The sequence below is a fragment of the Chaetura pelagica genome, unplaced genomic scaffold, assembly GCF_000747805.2.
Source record: "Chaetura pelagica isolate M959 unplaced genomic scaffold, ChaPel_1.0 scaffold221, whole genome shotgun sequence".
Classification (NCBI taxonomy): domain Eukaryota; kingdom Metazoa; phylum Chordata; class Aves; order Apodiformes; family Apodidae; genus Chaetura; species Chaetura pelagica.
In genome coordinates this window covers 1091056-1117834 of record NW_009952533.1, presented here as the reverse complement: position 1 = coordinate 1117834, position 26779 = coordinate 1091056, and the positions used below count along the sequence as shown (strand labels likewise).

The 26779-nt window shown below is 38.2% G+C and overlaps 1 protein-coding gene across 1 annotated transcript in view; it reads left to right on the top strand.

Annotated features, from left to right (window-relative positions):
- ANKRD50 (ankyrin repeat domain 50) overlaps nt 1–24688 on the top strand; it is a 34657-nt gene extending 9969 nt beyond the window's left edge. The window contains exons 2-3 of the mRNA XM_010008909.1: nt 12793–13022; nt 21144–24688. Of these exons, the coding sequence (XP_010007211.1) occupies nt 12793–13022; nt 21144–24688 (3775 nt within the window). The remainder of the gene's footprint in view (nt 1–12792; nt 13023–21143) is intronic.
- The last annotated feature ends 2091 nt before the right edge of the window (nt 24689–26779 follow it).

Genomic DNA, 26779 nt, shown 5'->3' with positions numbered 1-26779 from the left:
CGTGTGATGGAGAAAAAAAAAAAAAAAAAAAGAAAATAATGATGTTGAAGCAGGGGTTGAGTTGTATATAGGTGTTCAGAGGTGTGCTGCAGAGGAGGTGTTGCAACGAATGTAGGTGCGTGGGTTTCTGGTACATTTGATGATATCAAAATGTGATGGGATAACATGAAAGAAGAACTGAAAATGAGATCAAGAGATGAAGACAAACATAGCCGATGGAGTGAAAGGGGCTAAACAATTGTAATCAAAGTCCTCTCTGTGTTGCATGTTTGCAGATACCTTCACACAACTAAAGCCTTTGTTGATAGAAGGCGATCAAACTTCTTGGCTCAGTTTCAGATGCTGTTGGTTAAATGGACAGGAGTGGGAGGAAGAATTAGAATAAAAGATTATACATGACTGGACTTTTGGTCTGCAGCCCATCAACAGTGCCTTGGTTTTTGTTTTTTTTTTTCTTTATAATGTACTAATAAGAGTTGGTAATACTGGTGGGTGTACAAAGCAAGGGAGATGAGTATCTGGCTGCACTGACGCAAGCTTGTGTGGTAAAGGTCCGTGATATCTTAATAAATGAAAGAATAAATGAATCTTATTTAAGGTCATTTGAAGAATCACAGAGTTGTCCGTGAATAAATAGAGAACTTTAGGAGCTCTAGGTTGGTTAAGGAAAATTCCAGCAGTAGAGAGATAACAGCAAGGAGAAAATAAGAATTGAACTTATTAGGAAAAACTATTAAGGATGGAATTAAAGCATGATTTCCATCTTACTGTAGTTGATTAATAAATCTCAGTTTAACTACATTATCTCTCCTGCAGTGATGGTGAGCATGATGAGACAATCACTAAGCTTCCATCGTTTTTCTGCACTTCCATGAAGTACAGTACAACAGGACATAGGAAAAAAGCTCTCTTTGGAGGTAAAGTGCAGCTGATGTGCAGTAAGAGAAATTGTGGCCAAGCGATTTTAAATTACCCTGAGTTAGCAACTCTGTCTTCTCTAATAGATAGAAACTTAAGTAAACAATACAAAGAGTTTAAAAAAGAAGAATTTTATGATCTGCTCTGCTACATTGCCTTGCTGTTGCTCTGCTGTAGTGGTATCCACACACTTTAGTTTAGTCTAGAAACACCTGGGGAAACTTTCCAAGCTTTTACTGCATTGCACTGACTATCATGTGTGTCAGTTTGGTTTCAATTGCGTTGCTTTGTGTTGGAGCGTGCTGTTACTTCCTTTCTTCAGCTTTGTTCCACTCTCTCTTGAAAAGTGAAAAGATGATTTTTTTTCCCCAGGGATTTGTAGCAGGTAGTGCATGTTCTCACTAAGTTAGATTTTTATGATTTCAGGTTTGTTTTTTTTCCATAGTACCTACTTCTATTTTAAATTACAATAAAGTTTCCTTCTACAGTTTAAACATTTTGTGTAGATTGTTGGGGGGAGGAAGGAGAAGGTAGTTTCTGTCACATATTTTGTTGTAGTTAAGGCTAAAAATAGATATTAATACACATCTATAGAATTGGTTCCAAAGCTAAATGCATCACTACTGTAAGATAATAGAATCAGGTTCACATGGTGCTAACCTAACAGTATTTTTCAAAGTAAATTACAGAGAAGATAGATAGGATCAATAGGACATTTACAGTCAAGTTAAAAGAAACTGTATCTGCTTGAGGTTGGGGAGGAAAAAAAAATAAACTGAACCACAAGGTAACTAATATAAACCCAGAGTGAAGCATAAGGAACATATCTTTGGATTTGACTTTGGGGAGTATGGGAAAATAATTTTTATTGGGATACGTGGAAGCTGCTCCATCTGTTGCCTCTTCAGCTAAGACAGTACAATTAAAGGCTAGGTTAGTCCCTTTCACTTGAGAAAATAAGATGGAAAAAGATACGTGGTAACACAAATATAGGAGGAAAGCTGTTTTAAGTGCCTGACTAGTAAGGTAAAATCTTAACAGCTTTTCAGTTGGTATTTGTGCAGGGGATTTTCTGAAAATGAGGTTGGGCAGTGTAATCCTGCTATCAGCTCAGCAGTCGAAGTGTGTAGTGCTTTATGATGATGTGCAAGAAATGAGAAAGGCAGGTATGGAGCAACATGATGAGGGAATTATCAAGGCTTTAAAATATATAGTGTTGTTTATTCTTGTTCCTCCAGGCAGGCAATTGAAGAACTCTGTTCTGAAGAAACATCTGACTGCTGCAATAGCCACTGCAGCACCTCTTTGTGCTTCACAATTAGTAATGTCTTTTTTTTTTTTTTTTTAAATATCAAATGAATAAGAAGAATCTAATTAATTTGGGTATTGTCAGACTGAACTGCAGTAATAAAGGTGACTTTTTTATTTTGTGCATTATTCTAGTGTCTTTTGTTACATGGTCATGGAATAATAGAATGTAGAGCTGGCTGGACAGTAAACCAGAATATAGCCTGACAAAAGCTACACAATGGAATCTGTTCCGTGGACATTTCTCCCTATTCATCTGGGGTTTTTTGTCTTTTTTTGTGGCTCGCATTTCTCTCATGTCAACAGATACAAAGGTTGCTTTCCACAAATATTTGTTTTTAAGTTATATTTATGCTCTACATAAATAAATGTAGACAAAATCCATTTGTTTCTTCTATCTCCAAACTGCAGAATAATACCTACAATTTCAAATGCCTGTAAAGCTACAATAATTTCACCTCAACTGTGTACTAATGTGTTCAGACAACAGTGCTTATAGAAGATCATATATTTATTTAACCAATATTTTTTTTTTCTTATGGCTAAGGAATCAGTTAATAAGGAAACCTGAAAAGACTAAATATTTAACTTCCTGTGCCTTTGGTTTCATAAATGATCTAAAACTAACTTTGTAATTGTAATATATCCTGTTGTATATACAAACTTTTTAGTTTTCTTATTGTGGTACCCCACTTCTACATGTTGCATTTCAACCACAGACTTCTGAATATTTACAAAGTAATTTATCCTGACTTTAGAGGTATGGAAAATGAGGTGCAGTATAGATGATTCTTTCATTTCAACTAATAGTTTTCAGTCAGTCTGATTTGATACTTCCATTTCATGCGTTTGATGTAAAGTGTATTGTCTTTCATGCCCCCTATTTTATTTTATTTTTTTATAAAGTGATTAAATTGTGGAAACAATGATAATTTACTTGGTGTTAATACAAAGAAAAACAGGTTATTTTTTTTCAGTCTAGTAAAAGAGAGCTTTTAAACAACACCTGATGGATGATAAGTACGATGGGTAAATATAAATAACAGCAACTTAGAGAACAGCTCAAAAACTGGGAGTGGAGGAAAAGAGGAAATAAGGTTGTTCGTATAGGGTCATGGGATGGACAGAGAGGAAGATAAGTAAGATAGTTAATCAAATGCCTTAGGTGTCTTTATGCTTATGGAAGAAGGTATGTTGTAAACAAGCAGAACTGGAAATATTAGTACACAGGCAAGCTGTTCTAAATGCTCTGAAAGATCTGTCAGGATAACTTGTATAACTGGTATGTTTTTAAAAGTAGCTTGTTTTGGAGCTGCTTTGTGTATCATGTGCTTGCTTGTAGTTCTGTAATAGAAGTTAAAGCTGCTGAAAAGTCTGTGATTTACGTGTGTGATATCTACTTAAAGGCCTGTTGGTAAAAATATTATCTTTTCTAGACTGTAAATAAAACTACCTACCAGTTACCCTGTTAGACCATCTTGGGTGTTTTAACAGTTTACCTGCTTTGGCAAAGGTTAGTAGTTCTCAGTAACTAAGAGAGATTCCCACAACTTTAAACTGTGTCTTTTCTAAAATAATATTGTTTTGTTCTGCCAAACCAGCAAGATCAGGTAAGCTGAGATTCTTTAAGGTATCAAATGGCATTGTCCAAGGCATAGAATTTGGATGATAATGTCTACATAGTTGAAAAATTTTAATAACAAACAGAAGATGAACATCAGCTAGGAAAGCATGATATAAGCAGGAGTCTGTCAAAGAGGCAAAAATAGTTGGAAGGCATATTTGTTTCAATCAGATTGGAAAGAACTAGCTGAGAAAATGAAAGACCACTTCTGGAGTTAGTGGCTATGAAATGACGTTAAATGATGTTTGGAAGTGGAAGAGAAAGAAGGACAAACTAAAAGCAGTGGACTTGAAGATATTGGTGGACTCGTAATTTGTGGGTAAGATCTCATTAAGAGAAGTATAATGAAAGAAAGGAATTAGCTACATAGAACACCGAGGTCTCAAAGCAGTGTGTTATATATCTAATTTAGTGAAACTGAGCTCCTGATTCATGTGTTAAACACTAGGAAGAAGACTGCAGAAAAGAGTAGATCAACTGAATATGAAAGTAAAAGTGTAATGTGAAAATGAGATCAAAACTGAAAGTTCAAGGTGCATTCTTAATGTTTCCTGCAAGATGTGTTTTGTTTGGTATTAAGAAATAATTCCATACATAAAATAGCAGGAGAAAGACAGTATCCACCAAGTGTTTGATTTGCTGTTCACTGGAGAGGGAAAACTGATACAATTGAGAAAGCTAAAATGCTTGTGTATATTACCCTTTCTTAAAAACAGTCATTTTGAAGTCAGCTAACTAGCAACAAAGAAGAAAGATTACAGACAAACATAGCCTGCACAAAAAAAACCCCAACTACAGGATAGGTGAGTTGTTCAGTCTATGAACTGTTATTGATTATCTTCAAAGGACAGGTTATCTTTATCAAGATGGCTGAAAGTTCAGACTTGAAAGAAAATTATATATATTTAGTGCCTTGCTTTAGAAAGGGACAAACAAGGCTTGGAGCAATTTAGAAGCATGCCAGTTGAAATAAAAAATGCCAGAACAAATAATCAGACAAACTATTTGCAAGCAGCTGGAAGATAAGAAAGAGCTGAAGAACAGCTAACATGGTACAACATATGGTTTGGTTTTGACAAATCTAATCTAACTTATCTTTGTAAGAGACAGAGTAGTAGTACTTGTGGATAAGGAATACCCGTAAATGTAAATTTTGGCTCCAGGAGGGCTTTGATGCTTACATGAGACTCAAACACAGCAAACAGGCTGTGTGCAAGGTAAAACTCTATTTGGCTGTATGAAAAAAAAGTTGAGTAACTGTACTTGGAGAGTAATTATCAGTTTGTTTTCATACTGACACAGCACATCATGTTGAGTTTCATGGGGGTCTGTCCTGTGTCTGCCTCTTTTCAGTGTGTTCCTTGATATCCTGACTGACTGAACGGAGCAAAGTGGTTGTGTCCACAGGACACGAGTAATAGGGCAAGAAGTACAAGGTTTACATTGCAGGGAAACAGGCTAAGGTTAGACACATGAGGGGAATGGAAAAATTTCCCAATCATAAGAATATTCAGGCACCTGCTTGGGGAGACAGTATTGATCACTGGAAGTCTTTAGGAGTGCTTAGAATAGTATCTTTCAGGGATGACATAAGTACAGCTGTGCTGGCTGTGGGTAGGGAAGTGGACAAGATCCTTTCCATCACTAGAAAACAGAAATGGGAGAGTTTGTGTAGAATAAGTTGCTATTTTGTATTCTGTGTTCAGGGAAGTGTTTGCATTGTTTTCTGTACTCTCTCTCTGTTTGCCTTTGGTAGTGACACAGATTTGTTGTATGTCAGATTCTGAGTAGTTTAGAACATATTGTATATGTTAGCACATATGGCAAATATATTCAATTAAAAAAATATATCTAGAGAGAGTTAACCTCCCATGTCAGCAGGTGTGAATGGTTTTCAGTTACAATTATCTGTCCTTTATAATAGCAGAGTTGTTTGCAAACTGTTCTAGGCGGTCCAACTATTACACCAAAATATTTGCTCTTAAAGTTTCTATTTTCTGGGATTCTGAGTAAATCACCAGTATATCCACTGGCAGTGCCTTTCAAAAATCACCTGTATTTGTAGGAGACAGCAGGAGTTCTCTAATCACTATACAGGGGTCCAGTAGGCTCTGTTCATGTGTGACCAATGGTGCTGGTTCCAGCTCTGCTGTTGGCTGGCCTGATGCCCCAGAGCTACCTTTTGTGCTCTCCTTGTGGGACTGCAAGTCTGCTTGACAGTTACTGATGAAACTGAGGTTGCTACAAAACATTGCAAGATCAGGTCCTGAATTGCTAAGGGTTTGCCTCCTGTTCCTAATTCATTGCTCTGAAAAACAAACCAGACCCTTTATTTACATCCATGTACTGTACCTAGAGCTTGTCCAATAAATGATTCCCAGAGGTTTTATTTCTTTTCTCTGTCTTACTTTGTAAGTTGGGTAGAACTGCTAGAGCCAGTTTGTGTATCCTGTACATAAATAATTTAGTAGAAACAATAATCTGTATTACACTAGAGTCCACAAGTGTGGATAATTCCAGTATTGCACTTTGTCAGGAAGTCAACATTGCTTGCAGGACACTTTATCACGCTGAAGAATTCCAGAGCAGGTACCTGAATAACTGGATCAAATCAATTAGGACATACACAGGTGTGCACACATCAAACTGGGTCCTTTCACTTTTGCCATACTTAGGCATGGGTTTTATTTTGCAGCTTTTTTAAGTGTGGAAGTGCTTTTTTTTAAGTGTTCTGTGCTTTGCAGCCCGTATATTTCTCTTGTGTGTATGTTTTTCAGGATGTTACTGCCAGTAAGAGCAGCTGGGCGATTAGTAAGAAGCAGAGGCCTGTATTACAAGCATATATAATGCTAAGTATTGGGGTGATATGATACAGAAAGCAGCTATTGGACTTGACCATTAGAATTTCTCTTTTAATCATTAGCCAGAATGCATTATGAAGCAGGTAAATAAACTGTTTACTGCCAGTCATCCAGAAAATGTAAGTGCTTTGTCATAGAACAAAGCAATATGAGGGTGGTGGGTCTCTGGTACAGGTTGCCTAGAGAGGTGGTGGAGGCCCCATCCTGGGGACATTCAAGATCAGGCTTGATAAGGCTCTGAGAAATTCTAGTGTGAGGTATCCCTGTGTGTATTTTAGGATGGTTGGGCTAGATGACCTTTAGAGGTCCCTTCTAACCTGAGATATTCTATGATTCTGTGAAATGAACAATTTCCTGGTAAACGCTGAGACATTCAGATCTGACACAGAGGACAGCACTGCGTTGTCTGTCATGTAAAGTGAATGTTTTATGATGTTCTATTGGCAAATTTTTGCCAATAAAATAATAAATTCGGGTAAAACTCAGTGTAACCTCAATTGCTGGTAGCATTAATCAGCTCCATCATGTTTCTAATAATCACCAAAACTATTCATCTAAGGTGTTATGAATATGTTTTCCAGCATATGTTTACAATCCTCAAGGAGTTGCTTCATTTCAAGGAATTACAGTCCTCACAGAGTTAGCAGCTATTTTCTGTTAAGCCTTATGATTGCCTCTTGGCACTACAGTTTCTGGTGACTCAGAATAGTGGCATTAATATTAACTTAAATGTAAATACTGCGTATTAACTGTCTCACTGGCAGTGAATATTGCTTTCCTTTTTGAAATGCAAATATTCTCTAGGAAAAAAGACATTCTGTGGAGATCTCAGCAGAGAGATGCTGGGGAACACAAGCAGGAGACTGCCCACTTCCTGGCATTGTAGAGAATTCCCAAAAAGAGAGTGGGGGAGGCAGATGAGCTGAAGCAGAGCCTAAGTGCAGCCTTACCTGACAGCAATAAAGATCACTTGGAGCACCGGGTACAGGTTTTAAAAGCCATTTGGGATGTTTGCCTGACTTTTTTTGCACCCCTGTCTTGGAGTGGTGGTTTTTAACTTGCAGCTCTGCCAGTGAGAGATGGATCCAGCCACATGCAGGCTGGTAACATTGCACATGGTCCACAGCAGAACAAGCACACAGCACAGTGCCCTTCTCTTGGCAGGTGAGAAAAACTTAGGCGGAGTGGGAGTAGAAAACAGCAAAGTATGAGCATAAATTAGCTGCATTACAGTGTGCTGCTTGTGTGCTCACACGGGTCCTTTTTTGCTAGCCAGCCCGAAGCAGTATGTGTGTGGGCAGGAGTGTATCCATGACCCACTGGATAGCGTTGCCCTGGTGTAGCAAAGAGTGTTGTGTGTTCCCCTGGGCTGTTTGGAGAGCCAGACAGCTCTCCTTGCATTTACACCCAAGGCTTGGCAAAGGTAGCCATGAAGCTTGGATGAGGACAGTAGGCTTTGCTGTGTAACACTGGTGAAAATGTTGTGGTTTTGGTCTGTGAGTGCAAAATCAGTTTCACGTTCCATGTTTGTGAGAGCAGAGGGGGTGTGTGTGCCCACTTTCAGGATTAATCCTGAAGCTGGCTTCCTAGCTGTAGTTTACAGAGATTGTTTCCTCTGAATAAAGATGTTTGGCAGCATCTAATAGTTTAAAATGAGGAGGAAAAGTTAATCCCTCAGTAATGACGGAAGGAAAGAGGTGGGGAAGAGGCTAATTTAATTTGCAGAAATTAGGAATATGACAAATAGCTGCCGAATTTGTTCAGGGAATCTAGTGTAGAAGCATTTGCAACAAAGCAGGAGAAGAAAGCAATGTGTGGGATGATACTGTCTGGTTTTTACAAACTTCCTTTGAAAAGAAGAGAGTTTGTAAGTTCCTAATGCAGACCTTTGGGATGTTGCTTGGTATCAGCAGCTGTAACTGGAATACAAAAGCTAAGCTATAACCTAGTGACAAGCAGTTGGCTCAAAAGGCAGTTTGTCATACTGATGTAGGAAAAGAAACATAAGAGCTGTAGTAGTAAAGCGGATTTCTTAGTCATTTCTACAATGAAATGTGAAGTATTTCTTGTTTTGCTGAAAGTAGCAGCACTTAAAGTCTGTCAAGTGGGCAGGGAGGTGTTTTTTTGTTGTGGGGCTTTGTTATTTCGCCGTTGCTTATTCTGGCTTGGTCAGAAGAGATGAGTTTTATACACTTGCTTTGTGTGTTTGTCGGTAGCAAATCTTAGCAGCTGGATAGAGAAAAGGGAGCTCTGTTAGGGGTAAACTACAGTCACACTGTCACAGGCAACAAACAACTTAAGTGGAGACTTGACTGAACTTCCTGTACAACAGAGGCAGTGAAATATGAGGAATGCATTCATAGGAAACAAAGATTTTAAAGTTATTTTGCTCCTAGAACTATGCATTAATTGCTACTTGGCATGTATTTGTCCTATTTTTTTTTTATTAGCAAGTATTTGCATTCTACTGTGACTCTCTTCTGCCTTTGCAGACAACACTGTTATCTTTCTACTTTGTTCTGTTGTGTCTTGGTATTTTTGTGGATCCAATCTAAAAATCTCAAGGATAACCATAAGCAGAACTTCCGCACAGCCTGTATATATACATATATATCTTCCATATGTGGAAAATCATGTTTGCATGGGTTCAGTCAACTCAGTAGCAGTCAAAGAATTCAGTGGGATGGTTCATTGTTCTGAAAACTTTTTTTTTTGCTAGAGAGCATGTAAAACATCTTTGCTCTGCATAAGTAAGTCATTACATCGGCATCAAAATTAATTCCATAATTTTAAATACCTAATTTTGCTGTTTTCTCTGGAGATTTTATAGTTTCACTGATAAATTAATTTTGTTTTAAATCACAATTTCCGTCTCAGAAATTTCCTGCAATGATAACCACTTTTGTATCTGTATTGAATCTAAAAGTTATAAAAATTAAGCTGTTATCCTTTCAGAAGGTAAAGAAAATCTACTTCCAGTGTTCTGAGAGGCAGTCTGCAGATGAAGCAATCTGTTGTAATGATCTGTAGATGAATCACCATTTACAGAAGTACTCTAAGACATTGTTAATTCCATGTTGTATTTATGTAGTTTTCCTATGCACGCAAGAAATTTTAGGGGAGTGGAAATACCAAGTCACATTATGGAGGTAAACATGACGTGACTTCTGGCAAATGAGCCCAGCTCTTACTGTCTCTGAAAAGTTTCACTATTATATTACTTGGCGTCTACTACGAACTCAGGAGATTAAAAGTGTTTAGGAAGAACAGAGTGGTTATCAAACAGTTTCTAAGGGAAGTTTAAGAGAGAGCCTTATCAATGTCTTGTCAATGACACACTTCTAATAATATTACTGTAAGCTAGGAGAGGTTATCATGCCTCATTTCTTATATGCATGTGTGTGTATATATATATATATATGCATATATGTATAGGTATGTTTTCCAAAGTGGAATTTAAGTTATGTTAAGATTCAGAAATAACAAGTATTGTGAAGTGGAAAAAAGCAGCACAGGGGTCTGTGGAACAGCTTTTTATGAAGCACCATCCATATGCTAGGCATCTTCTGCCTTGAAAGAAATGGCTCAGGGAGGCAGTGCCAAAGTCAGAACATTACAAATGGCCTGGAGAAGGTGAATATGGCATAATTGTTCTCTGTCCATTCCAGCACAGAAGGAAAAGGATATGAAATGAAACAAGGATGTTTTGGATTTAAAACTACAAAAAGAAGTTGTTTTTTTTCATGCAGTGTGTAACTAAGCTCCAGAAGGTCTTGGCATGGGATCTTGTGGCTGCTCTTGATTCGTAGCAGTTGGACAAACCTGTGGAATTGTGGTTAGTTAAGGGACGTTAAATGCAAAGACTGAACCTCTGATTCAGAAAGTCCCTGGAACCACTGTTTGCTGTGGTCCCTGAGAGTTCTGGGAAAATGTGGTTTAGTGCTTGCCCAGTGCTTACATTAGTCCTTAAACATAGGCTTTCAACTCTGCTTGGAGGCAGGGTGAACCTCTTGATTTGACCTACTACAGCCCACTGCTACCTACTGAAGGAATTAAGCAGGATGATTTGGGACTCTTTTCCAACTGTTCACTTCTCTTGGTGGTATTCCCAAGTGCTGACTCCTGACACAAGAATGTTGTCAGATGCTCCTCAGATATTCTGTAGGTTTTTCATTAGGGTCATCACACAGATTTTAAGTGAGATTGTAATATACTGTTACAATTTCTTTATATCTCATAGTAACATTTGTACCTGAAAAGTAAATTTATATAGAAAACTATGTGAAAAGTAAATAGGTTTTGATAGAAAAAGAAATGTTGCAGGGAAAATGCCTTGACATAAATAGCTGAGGGGGCAAGACAGCATTCTGGTGGAGGAAGGGGTGGAAAATATGGTCATTTCCAACTGCCTCCTTTCATTATGGGTTTGGCATCACTTAAAAGAGTAATTTTAACCTTATGGCTACTTTAATTTCCTGTTCTGTAAATCGGTAGCTGCTTAACTTCCCAGCTTACTGAACAGTGATTTTAGTTGCACTTCAGGCATCTTCTGACAGAGTAACTAGCTGTGGAAGTACCAAAGAATTCTCAGTTGTCTTGCGCATCTGGAAAAAAAAAAGGGAAGGGGAATTGTAAGGGATTTAATATCCATTTAATACTGAATACTTTCAGGACACAACTATTTTGTACTTCTTTTTTTGTACCTTTTTGTGTATTTCTCTGTAATGTGATCACCTAGTCTACTAGTATCTACGGTTACTGTTGTACATAAAGGATGCATCACTCTGTTTCCATTTTGCATTTTTTCTCAGTCAGAAAGCCAGAAAATAAGAAACATTCTGCTAACAATGCTTATGAATAATTTCTGAAGTGAGTTGCTTTCTTCCGTTAAGAGGCAAAATATACCTATATTCCAATTTAAATGCTTGGCAGGTAATAATGTGTTTACCAAAATTTTCTGAAGATAAGTTATTCAATTAGATGCATGAAAAAATATTATTATGGTCTTGAGTAAAATAAAACTGTACTTATGACATTCATGCCTTCTGGACATGTGTGAAATAACAGATCTTCAGAAGACAGTAAACTCAGATACATATTTTTCTCACCTTATTTTATTTTCTGAATCTTTTAACTGTAGAGTCAAAGTTTACTTGCCAAGTGTATTAAAGATAATTTAGTCAGGGAAACTTATGGACCTAAATAATTATGAAGTTTCCAAAAAAATAGTGGCACAGTATGGATGTACTGGATAGGCACATGACAATTATGTAGTAGCTAGGTAAAAAGACATGTAAGTGCAGAGTGGAGTCGTTAAGGGTGGCAACTACATGCAGATAAGAGATTTGTAGCTTCACAAACACATGTTGGTATTGAGGGTAGGATCCTGAGGATGAAGAAAGTCCTTTTCCAGTCTTGGGAAACTGGCAACTTCAATATAAATAAAACCTAATACATCAAACTTACTGCCAAATGCCTCAGTCTGCTGGTAAATTAATTTGCATTTCATTTATGAAGATACGGTAGAAATTCTGTTCTTTGTAGAACTGTTATTCATTCAGAATTGAACTCCCTGAATTATGGTATTTTGTGTGTCTTTTATTTAGGTTTTTGTTTCATTATCAACTTCTGTTCACTAGTAGTTTCTGAGAAGCAATAATAACAACTTTGTTAGAAACAACAGTAATGAAGTTCTTAAACTTAGAAAGTTCTTAAAAGTTCTTAAAAGCCGATTTATTTATTATTTTTGTCAAGCAACATTTTCCCAAGTCTTCTAATGAGCCTTGAACAACATTATATTTTAGTAATGTATTACTAAAGTATCATTACAAAATATCAGTTCATTAAAAAATAGTATTGCCTAAGCAAGAATTGCATCCCTGTCTGTTCAAACTGTCTCTTTTTTTGTTAGTTCAGTCTGCCTCACTATTTTCTGTGGTGACTATTTTAAAAAAATTACCTAGACTGTTTAAAAAAGTACCTTTGCATTTAAAGCTGATCATAGCTTCAACTTGAATGACTGTGTGATAGTGTATTGTTAAATGTATTTAATATGCTGATTTTGTTCCATGTTCCTTGCAGGTGCATTCTGCTCCCTCTCCTGGGAATGAAGCCCCCTCAGCAGAGCCTCTTCCTGCTCGTAGATTCAGTTGATGAGGGTTGCAACGTTGCTGAGGGTGAACAGACTTCTACAAGTTTATCTGGAACGATAGCAGAACTTTTAGCTGGCCACTTTGAGTTCTTCCCTCCCTGGCTGCTCCTCCTGTGTTCTGCCCGCAAGCAGAGTAAAGCTGTTACCAAAATGTTTACAGGTGAGTGCAGAGCATAGGAAGTGTGCCTGTGACTAGGGTCACAGGGTAGTGTTTACAGGAGTCTCGGTGATGGTTGAAAACACTGCTGCATGCTTAGTTCAAAAATGTGACCATTCTAAAAAAACTCATATTCCTGTTTACTGAGGGCTACAGAAACCTTAAATCGACCAAATATTTTAGAGGTCAGTTATGCCTTTGCAAAATGTCTGCAAAGAGTGTGACTGACTTGAGTTTTCCTCTTACTTGACTAGTTTTAAAAAGCTTTGGAACAGTGTAGGTGATGTGTAAATACCTATGTTGGCTGCATACACCCAGTCCTTTCAGCCTCAAAAGATTATTTTTTTTAATCTCCCAGTAAAATCTCCCCTTAATTTCAGAAAGTGGGGAGTCAGCTTTGAAGGTAGAACTTGAGAGGGCAACAGTGTCAATGTGGATTCTTGGAGTATACTTTTGGCAAAGGTTGCACAGTAAAAAAAAAAATCCTTACAGCTTCTTCATCCAGGCTTTACTGTGTCATGAGAACATTTCTTCACTGTAATGGCATTGTTACTGGTAGTTCTCTGAAATTTAATAAAGGGCAATATCGAGGCTGGATTCCAGGCCTATGTATAAAGCCTGTGTGTATTAAGGCAACAATTAGGACAAAAATGTGATTATGGAACATAGACGCATAGACTTGCTCGTTTCCACAGTGGCAAAAGGTCAATGGGATAATTGCATTTTGGAACGAAGTCCTGTATTAATCAGTGGCAGACACGAATGTTGGTATTTGAGAGTATGTGAGAATTAAGAGAAACTTCGGGGTAGCTTCACAGGCCTCCTTTGGACTTTCATATAGGAATGGTTTTGTCAAAGCTTGGCTGATTAGGTGCGTTGTCATTGCCAAAAAAACAGACAAAACTTTCTTCAGACCAGTTTTATTTCCTTTCCATTGAATCATACAGTATTTCAGACTAGTCCTTAAAAAAATGCTGGTGTCTTCTAAGTATGTTTCCAGATGGAATTCCTGACAGGAAAAATCAGCAGAACTAATGGATATACCTTTAAAATAAATTTAATTTAAATGAGTTAATTTCTCATTTCCAGAGAGAATGACTTGACGAATAGCATAAAGGAAGATGGCTTGTGATATTATAATCCCATCTTCTCTGTGGAAAACACGCAACAAAGAAAGATTGAATGCCAAAATCATCTGACTAGTTGGAGAAAGTGTGCTTTTTTCCACTGTGAGAGAAAACTGTGACGTTACAATCTCTGTGACAGTTGCTCACTTAATACATTGTTGGATGATTTTCCTCTTCGCAGCCAGTATTCAAGTTTGTGAAAGATACAGGGAGGGTGTGAGGAGCATGGCTGAAGCCTCCCTTCACATCAGATATATTGCAACTTTGTGTTGTAAAACTTGAGATAATGGTCACGTCTTTTCTGGTCCTGGCATGAAGGGGATTAACTGTCATTAACACTGGACAAAAACTTCTTGATTTTCGTATCTGAATATTTAGTTCTAGCTGAGCTAAATTAAAAAGCTGGGCAGGCACAACTCAAGATCAACAATAAGTTTTTTCACTCCTGAGTGAAAAAATAAATGGGGTATAATGTACACTGCATTCTGGGGCATTGTTGTACCGAGTTGCTATTATTTCCATTTTCTCAGCAAATAAACATTTGCAGCTATAATGTAATCACTGTACATTTTCTTCAGATGTGTTTCTTTAATTTGGAACAAAAAAAGAATCAGTTTCAGTGTAACTTAGTAAGATAGATTGGAATCCTTCTAGGATTATTTTAAGGATCCGGGTCCCACCTGTAGTTTTTTCTGCTAAAAATTTTAGAGTACAGTATGAAATACATCCTAACTAGTATTAATTTGTTTACAGTCAGTAAATTTTACACTTAAAATTTTTATGCAGTAAAAAATGCCTCCACAAATCTGCTGAAATGAGATCTAAACCTGTTTATCAGAAAGTGTCATCAATAACTGGAAGCAGTGGCGTGGTCCTCACGGTGCTCTTATTTGGGTGTCCAGCACAGATGAGAGTTCTGCAAGCATTTTCCTAGCCAAAAATGGTGATGACATGGAAGGAGGAGTCAAGGGTTTCTCATCTACTGTCATCTTGCCTCTGCCAGGGAAGAATACATCATCCCTAATGCTTTAAGAATCAGAAAAGGAGGGGAGGTGGTGTTTATTCTGGTCTTCTTTGTTCCTTCACTTTTTTGGGAACTTCTTTCTAAAAGTGAAATAGAATCTGCTTGCAGTTTGTGTTCTGAGCCCTTCTGTCTTTCCACATTCTGTAGTAGCACAGCATGCTACAGATTTTCCCCCTTACTCAGATTCTCAGCTTTCATTAATTAAAAATAAAAGAAAAAAAATATATAAAAAAGGGTTTTTTTCCTTTTGTGGCTGCAGAGACAACCTCAAAAATATGACCCAAATGTAAACTGATGCCTGCATGAGTCTGTGGTCACCCTCCACAGTGAGCAAAAACCAGCCAGCTGAGTAAAAAAGGAGGGGAACAGATAATATGTGTCCTTTGGCTTTCTCTTGCGTGTACTCTGTCATCAACTGCCACATCATGCCTGTTTGATTTTCTTCTGGACTTTTTTTCCCTAAATTTAACTATTTCCTGTCTTGTGCTCATAATTATCCACATTATCTCCCGTATCATCGTTTGCTGTCATGTGACTACAAGTAGGGACAGTCAAGCAGCTATAGTAAACACAGTCTTAACAATCTTTGTATTGTAATGTTAGAAAAAAAATCTTGTATTTCTCAATAACTGAAAAAGCCCTCTAACATACAATTTGTATTTTTAATTCTTCAGCTAATTAGCTAATAAAAATAGTTGTTATAGAATTATGCTAAATCTTGGAAGCAGTTGTTCTTACAAAACCAAATTCCTTTTTTAAAGACCCATCATGTTAAAGACCCATAGTTTAAAAACTTTAGGCATTTTAAAATTAGGCAGTTTGATTTAGATAGTTTGGGTGAAGAGCAGATAATTTCTCACTAACAGCATAAAGGTAAATTGACAAAAGTGCATATGCACAAATGCTGTATTTATTTGTTTAAAGAGGCTTTTTAAAATAGGCATTTACATGTTTTCTTTTTTGCTATACACATATCTGTGGCTTCTGGTTTGCTCATACCCCTCTATTAAACATGGACTTTCTTAATCCAAATAATTCATTCTCAGTGGGGGACAACCCATACAGATGTTGCACCTTAATTGTAGTTTCCATAAAGTTGATGGTAGATACTGGAAAGATACTGGAAACTACAATTAAAAGCATCAAAAGTGGATGTGAAATGGTTCATTTTAGCCTCAGAGGCAGCTTAAGCTCCGTTCACCCACTTATCCATAGGGAAAAGCAGGCAATCTGTCATTTGTCATTCCTCTTTTATCTGTCATTCAGTTTCAGACAGCCAGACACTGTTAAGAGCTGATATTTATCCAAACTTATTCTGGATTAGAAATCTTGGGAGGGCAACACTGTCTCATATTTCTATTCTTTGCTGATTCTGTTCTGAATAGATGTGGAGGGCTGTTTTTCTTCAAGCCTTTCCTAAAATTAATAAATTAGAAAGAATGTGAAAACTTAACCAAAATGTAGTAAACTCACAATGCAACTTCTCTGCACCCAGAACATTTGTACTGCTTAGTACTTGAAGGTGCTCGGCTATTTCTGAATCCCTAGATCAAATCAGTTGCCTGTTTTGGAACTGAATCTTCTCATTAGCTGCCATGCCAGACTATAAATGATGTGAGACCAGTTCAGGAGAGATTGCTTCAAAAAAGAAAAATCAAAGTTGTTATCTGATTTTTCATCGTAGGCTGGAATTTATTTGGGTGATTCATGTTACATTAAAGTCTTTATGGGAGTTGAATTTTCACCATATAATGCAATTTTTATGTATTTATATAGTTGTAAAATTTACTTCTATCATATGAAAGCTTTGATAAAATATATTCTTTTGGTTTGGTTTTCCTTTGGAAAAAAATTTAGAAGGCTTGGGAAATAAACTGAACTTTTACAGTTTCCTTTCAATACCACTTTGAACACATGATACTAGGAAATTCTGTGTTTCCTAGTAAAAAGCTGTGTGTGAATTTGGGACTTCTTTGCTTTGTAATTAAACAGGGAAGACTAAATTATTTTAAATTGAGTATTACCCATAAATCTAGCTAAATAAACTTCTGTGCAATGACACGGACCAGTGAGGGCAGCAGATTTCAGCCTCAGTGTCTCTTGGGATCTGGGATAGATGCAGTGAAATTTGTAATGCAGAGTATACTGCAAATGCACCAAAAGCTAAGTGTGCTGCTAGAGTTTCAGGTGTGTTTTACTCAGCTGGAAACATTGCTTTTTTTGACCAAGTGTGCATAAATGGCCATAGAAGTACCTAATGTAATACATGCTTAGATCAGCAGTGTAAATTAATAATGCCAAAACATTTACATGTTTTAAATTATTTAGATTACTTTAAAATTAACAATTCAGTTAAATGAAATAAAATGCATTTAAAACTTTTGTAATGTACTTTGGTGAATATATTTAAAGATATAAGAAAAATTATAAAGATATATTAAAGTAGAAAGGTGCTTTTAAGTATTTACTGGAACCTGCTAATTAATAGCTTATTTTTTTATTATTAAAGTTTGAAAAGGTTGACATACAGGAAAAGTATTTATATAGCAAAGATTTTTTTTTTCCTTTGAACGATCCTAGATCTTGCCAAGAAGTACATTTGGAACCGATTTGTTTACAGAACTGCCAGGAATTTAATAAATCAGGAAAATCCATATTGGAGCTCCCTTTGGGTTGAAAGTGATGTGTTGTAAGAAAAATTTTAACAATGCAAAAAGCAGGGTCCTGGGACTGCAAGTTCTGTCTACTGCACTCCTGTTTTACTGAGTTTAAGTAGTTCATGGGAATGCATCAGGAACAAAATGAGCGCTCTCTTAGCATTTTGGTGCTTCTTGTCCCTGAAAGTGACTTATTGTATCTGGAAGGGCTGAAAAGCAAGTTTGCAGGATCTTTGTTTAGAAATGTAAAATGACCTCATGTAGATAGATGTTTGGGAAAAAACCCCACGGTTTTGCTTTCTTCCTTCAAGCTAGCAACAAGAATTTGAGATTTAAAAGAAAAATAATACTATCTATAAGGCTTTAAAGAAAATATTTGCTTATTATGGTATGGCATGCCGCAGTGGTTGAAATTAACAACCTCTTCTCTGTCCAAAAGTCTGTTACAATGGCAGTTTGCTAACCCTAGCCCTTGTAGAACAGATCATTCCTGGGATGTGTGAAGGTCTGCGTGAGTGCAGTGTGCTTCCTGCTGCAGAGACTTGTCTTCAGATACGTTATACAGGATCTCATTAACAATGAATATTTGGAAATACTGCAAAAGAGGAGAAGCAGCTTTTAGCTTCCATGAACATCCAGTTTGAACTGTTTAAATTACTGACTTCTGGAGCATTCATTCTGAAGTAGTCTGAAATGTATTTGCTTGGCTGAAATGCTTAGACATGTGGTATGTCTCAGGTAAGTACAGAGTAGGGCAATATTTTTAACCCAAATATGGAAGAAAATAATGGCACAGCCTCACTTAAGGGGGAGAAAAATAAGACACTACAATCCCTTTGTTTTTTACTTTTTTTGGAGGCTTTTTTATCACTTCCAAAATTATTTTGTTCATTTTCTGACCTCTTTCAGGAAGCAAAATGAAAATCAGTGTTCAAAGAGCACTGCAAGATAAGCAGTGTCTTCTGCTTTTGAAGCAGACGTACAGGGACTGAAGCACTTGGAGTTCCCACTCTGCCGGAAGGCTGGAATTAAAGGAAGGTGTAGTCATTAGTCATTCAACATCAACCATTAGCTCAGATCTCAGGATTGCTGACGTGTGAGGCAAGTCAGGGGTTTTCTCGCTGAGGAGAAATGAAATCAACTACTGTTACAACTGGAAAACATTTGAGTAATTGAAGAGTAAGAGTAAGTTACGTGTGCGGATATATATAGAAAGGAAGGACATGGGCGTGGGTTTAATGTGAGAGATGGAGATGCTTTGAGTACAGTTGCTTATGACTGAAAACATTGAGGAGGAGTTTGTAGAGCTCTGTACCTCTTCTCGTTCAGCCAAGAGACAGGTACAAATCTGTACTAGGAGAAGCAGAGAAGTCCAAAGAACCTAGAAGGTGAGTGGATGCAGTGGTTGCATGTGCTGTGAATTGAGCAAAACAAAGCTCTTCACTGCACATGAGACAACCAAAGGGACACTGGTGCCTGATGGTGTGCATACAGCTGTGAATGTGTGCACCAAGCAATGATGCCCTGTTCTTAATGCCGTTGTCTTCGCTTCTGTATCTTCTGAAGGATCATTACTTAGAAACAGCCTGTGACTTGAGATGGCAGCTTGGGATCTCCAGAGTCACCAGGCACTGGCTGTCCTTACTCAGTGAACTTCTTTACTTGGCTTAATAGATTAATTATGGGCTTTGCAAAATTACGTTCAGAATATTTTAATAAAATACATAGTAAATCAGTGCATTTTGCCATTCTGCAGGTCAGGTTAGGACGTGAAGTTGTGACAAATTATGGTGGACAAAGATGGCTCTGTGTTTTGAGAGAAAAAATAAATAAATAAAGCCCTCTGGCATAGAGAAAGATTCCCCAAAGTAATTGTTTCCTGCTCCCTGGCCTTCTCATTCAAAAATCTTTTAAGTAGACAGTCTTATTAGGGTAGTCTTAGCCTCAGAAGTGACTGTGCAAAAGTGTCTTATCTAATGATACTACTTTGGGAAGAAGCATGATTTTGTCTTAGGTATCCTGTTGATTAGTGCTGTTAGATTTGTAATGCTACCATCATTACTAAATTATTTCTGCTTCTCTTATTAATACCACCATAGTTTGCCTCTCAGTTCTAATCCCTGGTGTTTGTACAGTGCTGATGCAGACTAAACAATTAACAGAGTGAGCTTAATATGACATTCAGAACTTGTGCTGAAGACACTTGGGAACATAAAACACAGCTCTGTTATCAGGCTGAACTTTCAGTCAGACCAAGCTCACAGACTAAGCAGTTTGATCGACAGAATGTTTAAATACAGTAAAAATATAGATTTGAAAATAACGTCCTTCAGAGTCTCACTTAGAATTATTTGTTCTATGGATATGGAGCCAAAAATGCATTGAACGTGTTGCCAAGTAATCCATACAGCTGTACCTTAATTCCTTGTCATTCTTGAGTGCCTTGTGGCCACTGAGGTGGCCTGGGAGACTACTCCTCCTGTGCTGCTACAAATGGGTTCTTTGCTTTGGGCAGGGAGTGTACATGAATAGGGAGGAGATGAATGCAGTGTATGTGTATGAGGTAATTTCCCTTTTTCCTCTGAAAAGTAAAGTGATTGGAAAAAAACCAAGAGATCACATGACAATGAGAAAACCTGTTTCCTTATACAGTGAGTCACCTAGCAAAGAACTGAGGTGCTTATCTAAAACTTGATCCTTCCTTGAAATAAACAGGTTTGGGTTTTTTTAGTGCACAGAGGTGTAAAGATATTTAAAACTATTTTTGAGTCTCTCCTATATCATGAAAGCTTTTGAAAGAAAGAAAGGTGATCAGGTGAAAGTGATTTATTCACATTTCATCATGCATATGCACCAGATGTGAATAACCTCTTCTATAATTATACTAATATAATACTATAATACTAATATAATAGCCGTCTTAATCTAAATAGCTGAAAATTATTTGGAATTCCATTGTTGACCACATTGGAGAAGGGATTATTCCTTTAATAATATAATAATATGCAATAATCTTATTTTGGTTGTAATTCTGGTGGTTTTGCTTAGGTGTTCAGTATTGTCCAAGGCAGACAAACCACACCTTACTCTAAAAATAGCCTTCATTAGCAGCACGCGTTTCTTCTTAGAGTAGATGATTATAAGAATGTGTCTACTATGAAAGATCTCTGCTGATATTATTAATTTACGTTCACTATGTGCACACGCAAAATATATTCTAATGGGTGTTCCCACCCAGAAACATCTCTGATGTGTTATTTTTAACATTAAGTGAAACTGGATCAGAAATAAAAACAACTTTCTTCCCTTTCAATAGGTTTTCGAAAAATAAGCCTGGATGATCTGCGGAAGGCTTATATTGTGAAAGATGTGCAGCAATACATCCTGCATCGTTTAGATCAGGAAGAAGCACTGAGACAACATCTCACAAAAGAAACTGCAGAAATGCTGAATCAGCTTCACATCAAAAGCAGCGGTTGCTTTCTGTATCTGGAACGTGTCCTAGATGGAGTTGTGGAGAATTTTATTATGTTACGAGAGATCCGAGATATTCCAGGAACCTTGAATGGCCTCTACCTTTGGCTCTGTCAGAGACTTTTTGTGAGAAAACAATTTGCAAAGGTCCAGCCTATTCTTAATGTAATTCTTGCAGCCTGTAGGCCGCTAACCACCACGGAATTGTATCATGCCGTGTGGACCAAAAATATGACGCTGACGATGGAAGACTTCCAACGCAAATTGGATGTCCTGTCAAAAGTCCTTGTTGATGGACTTGGAAATACAAAAATCTTGTTTCATTACAGTTTTGCAGAGTGGTTGCTAGACGTGAAGCACTGTACGCAGAAATACTTGTGTAATGCAGCAGAGGGACACAGAATGCTGGCGATGAGTTACACTTGCCGAGCAAAGGATTTAACACCATTAGAAGCTCAAGAGTTTGCATTGCATCTCATTAATTCAAATTTACAGTTAGAGACTTCAGAGCTGGCTTTGTGGATGATATGGAATGGCACACCTGTCAAAGACTCCCTGTCCACCTTAATCCCTAAAGAGCAAGAAGTATTACAGCTGCTGGTAAAAGCTGGTGCTCACGTCAACAGTGAGGATGACCGCACGTCTTGCATTGTTCGGCAGGCTCTGGAGAGAGAGGATTCCATTCGCACCTTGTTGGACAACGGAGCGTCAGTGAACCAGTGCGATTCCAACGGGAGAACCCTCCTGGCCAACGCGGCGTACAGCGGCAACCTCGACGTCGTTAACTTGCTGGTTTCAAGGGGAGCAGATTTAGAGATAGAAGATGCTCACGGGCAAACAGCACTTACCTTAGCTGCTCGGCAGGGACACACCAAGGTTGTCAATTGCCTGATCGGGTGTGGGGCTAACGTTAACCACACTGATCACGATGGCTGGACGGCGCTGCGCTCTGCAGCCTGGGGCGGGCACACTGAGGTGGTTTCGGCCCTCCTTTATGCTGGTGTCAAAGTGGACTGTGCAGATGCTGACAGTCGAACAGCACTGAGAGCAGCAGCCTGGGGGGGACATGAGGATATCGTGCTGAATCTGCTTCAACATGGTGCTGAAGTTAACAAAGCCGATAACGAGGGCAGAACAGCTTTGATTGCAGCCGCGTACATGGGACATAAAGAAATTGTGGAGCACCTGCTGGACCATGGTGCAGAGGTAAACCATGAAGATGTGGATGGAAGGACTGCGCTGTCTGTTGCTGCACTTTGTGTACCAGCCAGTAAGGGACATGCCTCGGTGGTTAGTCTTCTGATTGACCGTGGTGCTGAAGTTGACCATTGCGATAAAGACGGCATGACTCCACTGCTGGTAGCTGCTTATGAAGGACATGTAGATGTTGTTGATCTCCTTTTAGAAGGAGGAGCTGATGTCGATCACACAGACAACAATGGTCGTACACCACTTCTGGCAGCAGCCTCCATGGGCCATGCTTCAGTTGTGAATACCCTTTTATTTTGGGGTGCAGCTGTTGATAGCATTGATAGCGAAGGGAGGACAGTTCTGAGCATTGCCTCTGCACAAGGCAATGTTGAAGTAGTACGGACTCTGCTGGACAGGGGGCTGGATGAAAACCATAGAGATGATGCAGGCTGGACACCTTTGCACATGGCAGCTTTTGAAGGTCACAGGTTGATATGTGAAGCTCTTATAGAACAAGGTGCTAGAACAAATGAAATTGATAATGATGGGCGTATACCTTTCATATTAGCTGCACAAGAAGGTCACTACGATTGTGTGCAGATATTGTTGGAAAATAAATCCAACATTGATCATAGAGGCTATGATGGGAGAAATGCTCTCCGGGTTGCTGCTTTAGAAGGTCACAGAGATATAGTTGAACTGCTGCTCAGCCATGGAGCAGATGTAAACTACAAAGATGCTGATGGCCGTCCAACACTTTATATCTTAGCATTAGAAAACCAGCTTACAATGGCTGAGTATTTTTTAGAAAATGGTGCAAACGTCGAGGCAAGTGATGCTGAAGGAAGAACAGCACTCCACGTTTCCTGCTGGCAGGGCCATTTGGAGATGGTACAGGTGCTGATAACGTACCATGCTGATGTGAATGCTGCAGATAATGAGAAGAGATCTGCTCTGCAGTCTGCTGCATGGCAAGGTCATGTGAAGGTAGTGCAGCTTCTCATTGAGCATGGAGCTCTTGTTGACCATACATGTAATCAAGGTGCTACTGGACTCTGCATTGCAGCCCAAGAAGGGCACATTGATGTTGTCCAGATACTACTGGAGCATGGTGCTGATCCAAATCATGCAGACCAGTTTGGGCGCACTGCTATGCGTGTTGCAGCTAAAAATGGACACTCTCAGATTATTAAATTACTGGAAAAATATGGTGCATCTACTCTGAATGGTTGTACTCCGTCTCCAGTCCACACAATGGAGCAAAAACCCTTACAGTCAGTCTCTTCTAAAATGCAGTCCTTAACCATGAAGTCCAATAGTTCAGGGAGTACTGGTGGAGATATGCAGCCTAGTATGCGTGGCTTATCTAATGGGCCTGCTCATGCCTTCAGCTCTCCTTCAGAGTCGCCTGATTCCACAGTTGACCGTCAGAAGTCATCTTTGTCAAATAATTCCCTGAAAAGTTCCAAAAACTCTTCTCTCCGCACCACATCGTCGACCGCGACTGCTCAGACAGTGCCTATCGATAGTTTCCACAGCCTCTCGTTCACAGAGCAAATACAGCAGCATTCCCTGCCACGCAGCAGAAGTAGGCAGTCTATTGTTTCTCCTTCTTCCACAACCCATTCCCTAAGTCAAAACCATAATTCACCAAATAGTGAATTTGAATGGAGCCAGGTAAAACCTAGTTTGAAATCAACTAAAGCTAACAAAGGGGGGAAAACCGACAGCTCCAGCAAGTCTGGGTCAGCTGGGAAAAAAGTAAAACAAAGTAGTTCCTCCCAACCAAAAGTCCTAGAGTATGAAATGACTCAGTTTGATAAACGAGTACCTATTGCCAAATCTGGGACAAGTGTGCCACTCAAATCAATGCCGGTAGAGCCACAGTGCAAAATTTTGGTCCCACCAGCTCAACAAGAAGTTGGTCGATCTCAGCAGCAATTCCTGATTCATCAACAGAGCGGAGAACAGAAGAAGAGAAATGGGATCATGACAAATCCAAATTACCATCTTCAGAGCAATCAGGTTTTTCTCGGTAGGGTTTCTGTCCCACGAACAGTGCAGGATAGAGGGCATCAGGAAGTTCTGGAAGGTTATCCTCCTGCCGAGACAGAACTCAGCCTTAAGCAAGCCTTAAAACTGCAGATTGAAGGTAGCGACCCAAGTTTCAACTACAAGAAGGAAACACCATTATAAAAGGTAATTTCTCCAGTCCCAGAGGAAGTAAATGTGTGCATTTCATCATGTGCATTTTTAAAACACTAGATTACTTTTCATTGTTGTTTATCACCATAATTGCTTTCTTAATGAAAACTGCAAATGTTAAAATCTTAATCTGGCAAGTATTTGTTTTGCTGCTGTGTAAAAAGCATCAGCGGTAGAGGAATGGTCACAAACTGGAACACAAGGGGTTCAATTTATGCATCAGGGCTTCTTTACTGTGAAGGTGGCAGAGCACTGGAACAGGCTGCCCAGGGAGATTGTGGAGTCTGCTTTCCTGGAGACATTCAGAACCTGTCTGGACATGTTCCTGTGTGAGCTACTCTAGGTGATCCTGCCCTACTAGGGGTTTGGAGTAGATGATCTTCAGAGGTCCCTTCCAACCTCTGCCATTCTGTGATTATGTGAATTGGATCACCATCATATTTTCTGTTGAATTCTGATTGCTCAAATCCTACCCTGCTGTCTTTGATATGACTGAATAAACCAGCAAGTTTCATGTGGCATTGACTGGGAATTTTCAAGCATAAGGACAGCTGGGAATTTTAATATGTGATATTTTCAGATACAGTAATAATTTCATTATTTACAGAAATGCTTTTCAGGGAGCTTCTGAAGAGGTTTGTTACAGACAACAACTTTTGTGAATTTGGATCTTAAATGTGAAATCTCAGTAGCATAATTATTTACAAATTAAGAAGTTAAAATATTAAACTAAAACTTTAATTTTATATTTCTGTTACTGTGAAAGTAACCCTGCTATAAAAGAGATGGCATTCCTCAGAGCAAGATTAGAATCTTATACCAATTTTCTGACCAATCTGTAGTTCTTAATCAGTGGAGCTCATTTAGATTTCTCACTTTCTCTCTTAGACTGAATTTTAAGCTGAAAAAGAAATCTTATGTAGCTTTTTCAGACCTGAATTGTCTGCAAATCAGCTGAAATAGAAATATATTTTTCCCTCTTCCTGATGAGCTGTATCTTTTTAAGGGTATGAGGAATGTGTTAATAATTAATAGACTTTATATTTGAATTTCAAAGGAGCAGCATCTTTATGAAATGTATGCACATCTCTTATTTGATTATTTTTGAAAGTGTGTTTTTTGTTTGTGGAAGTGCTGCATTTTTGACAGATCAGACTGCTGCTCTTTAGAACAAGAATGTTCTTGCTTGCTGACTTGGTTCTGCTGCAAGTCATCAAAGACTGCAGCTTTCCAGGGCAATCAGAGGTGGTGCAGAATTCATAAATGGGAGGTTTTCAGCTGTCAAAAACACACAAGGGTTTTTCCCAACATATCCTGGAAATGGATTTCACTTTAATGGAACACATCTCTCTAGATGTAGCTGAGGTCTTTTGTGAATTGCAGAGTGTTACAATATTTTGCAGGATTTCAAGATGTTTCCTTGGCGTTGGCATTTGGGTTTAGTTAAAACATTTAAAACAATACAGTGTTTCAAAAAGCTAAATACTGGAGCCTGCACATCTGTAATTGGAAATTGCAAATATTAGCAAAGGGTCAGGTGAGCTATGGGGCAGCAAAAGTGAAGCAGCAGGGCAGCAGGAGCAGACATAGAGAGAAATAGGCAGGTGGGAGAGAATGGATCCTAAATTTTCCTGAAAGTCAAAAGGACTTTAGATTCCCACAGTTCTACATCGTGTCCAAACAGGATTTAAATTTATTTGTAATTTTTTCCTGCCTCCATAAAACATATTAAAACGTATAGTTAAGAATTTTTATTTCTTAATTCTTCTTTACAAGCACCTAATATTCGGTACTTGCTTTTGTGTTACACTTTATTGTAAATAAATTGTCTGGTTCTGACATAGGAGGTACTTATTGGACCTGACCTGTCATCAAAAGACTAATTTTTAGGAATTTTTAATCTTTACTGATTTAAAATGTAAACAAAACATGTAAAAAAAATTGAGCGTCCCACATATAATTTTGAAACTCAAATTGGGCTTTGCTTTATCTGGAACAAATAGTGCTTTATTGAGAAGTCAGAGGATTTCTCTGTGAAGTACTTGTTTGTGGAAGTGGCTAAGCCTGTGAGGTGATGGATAA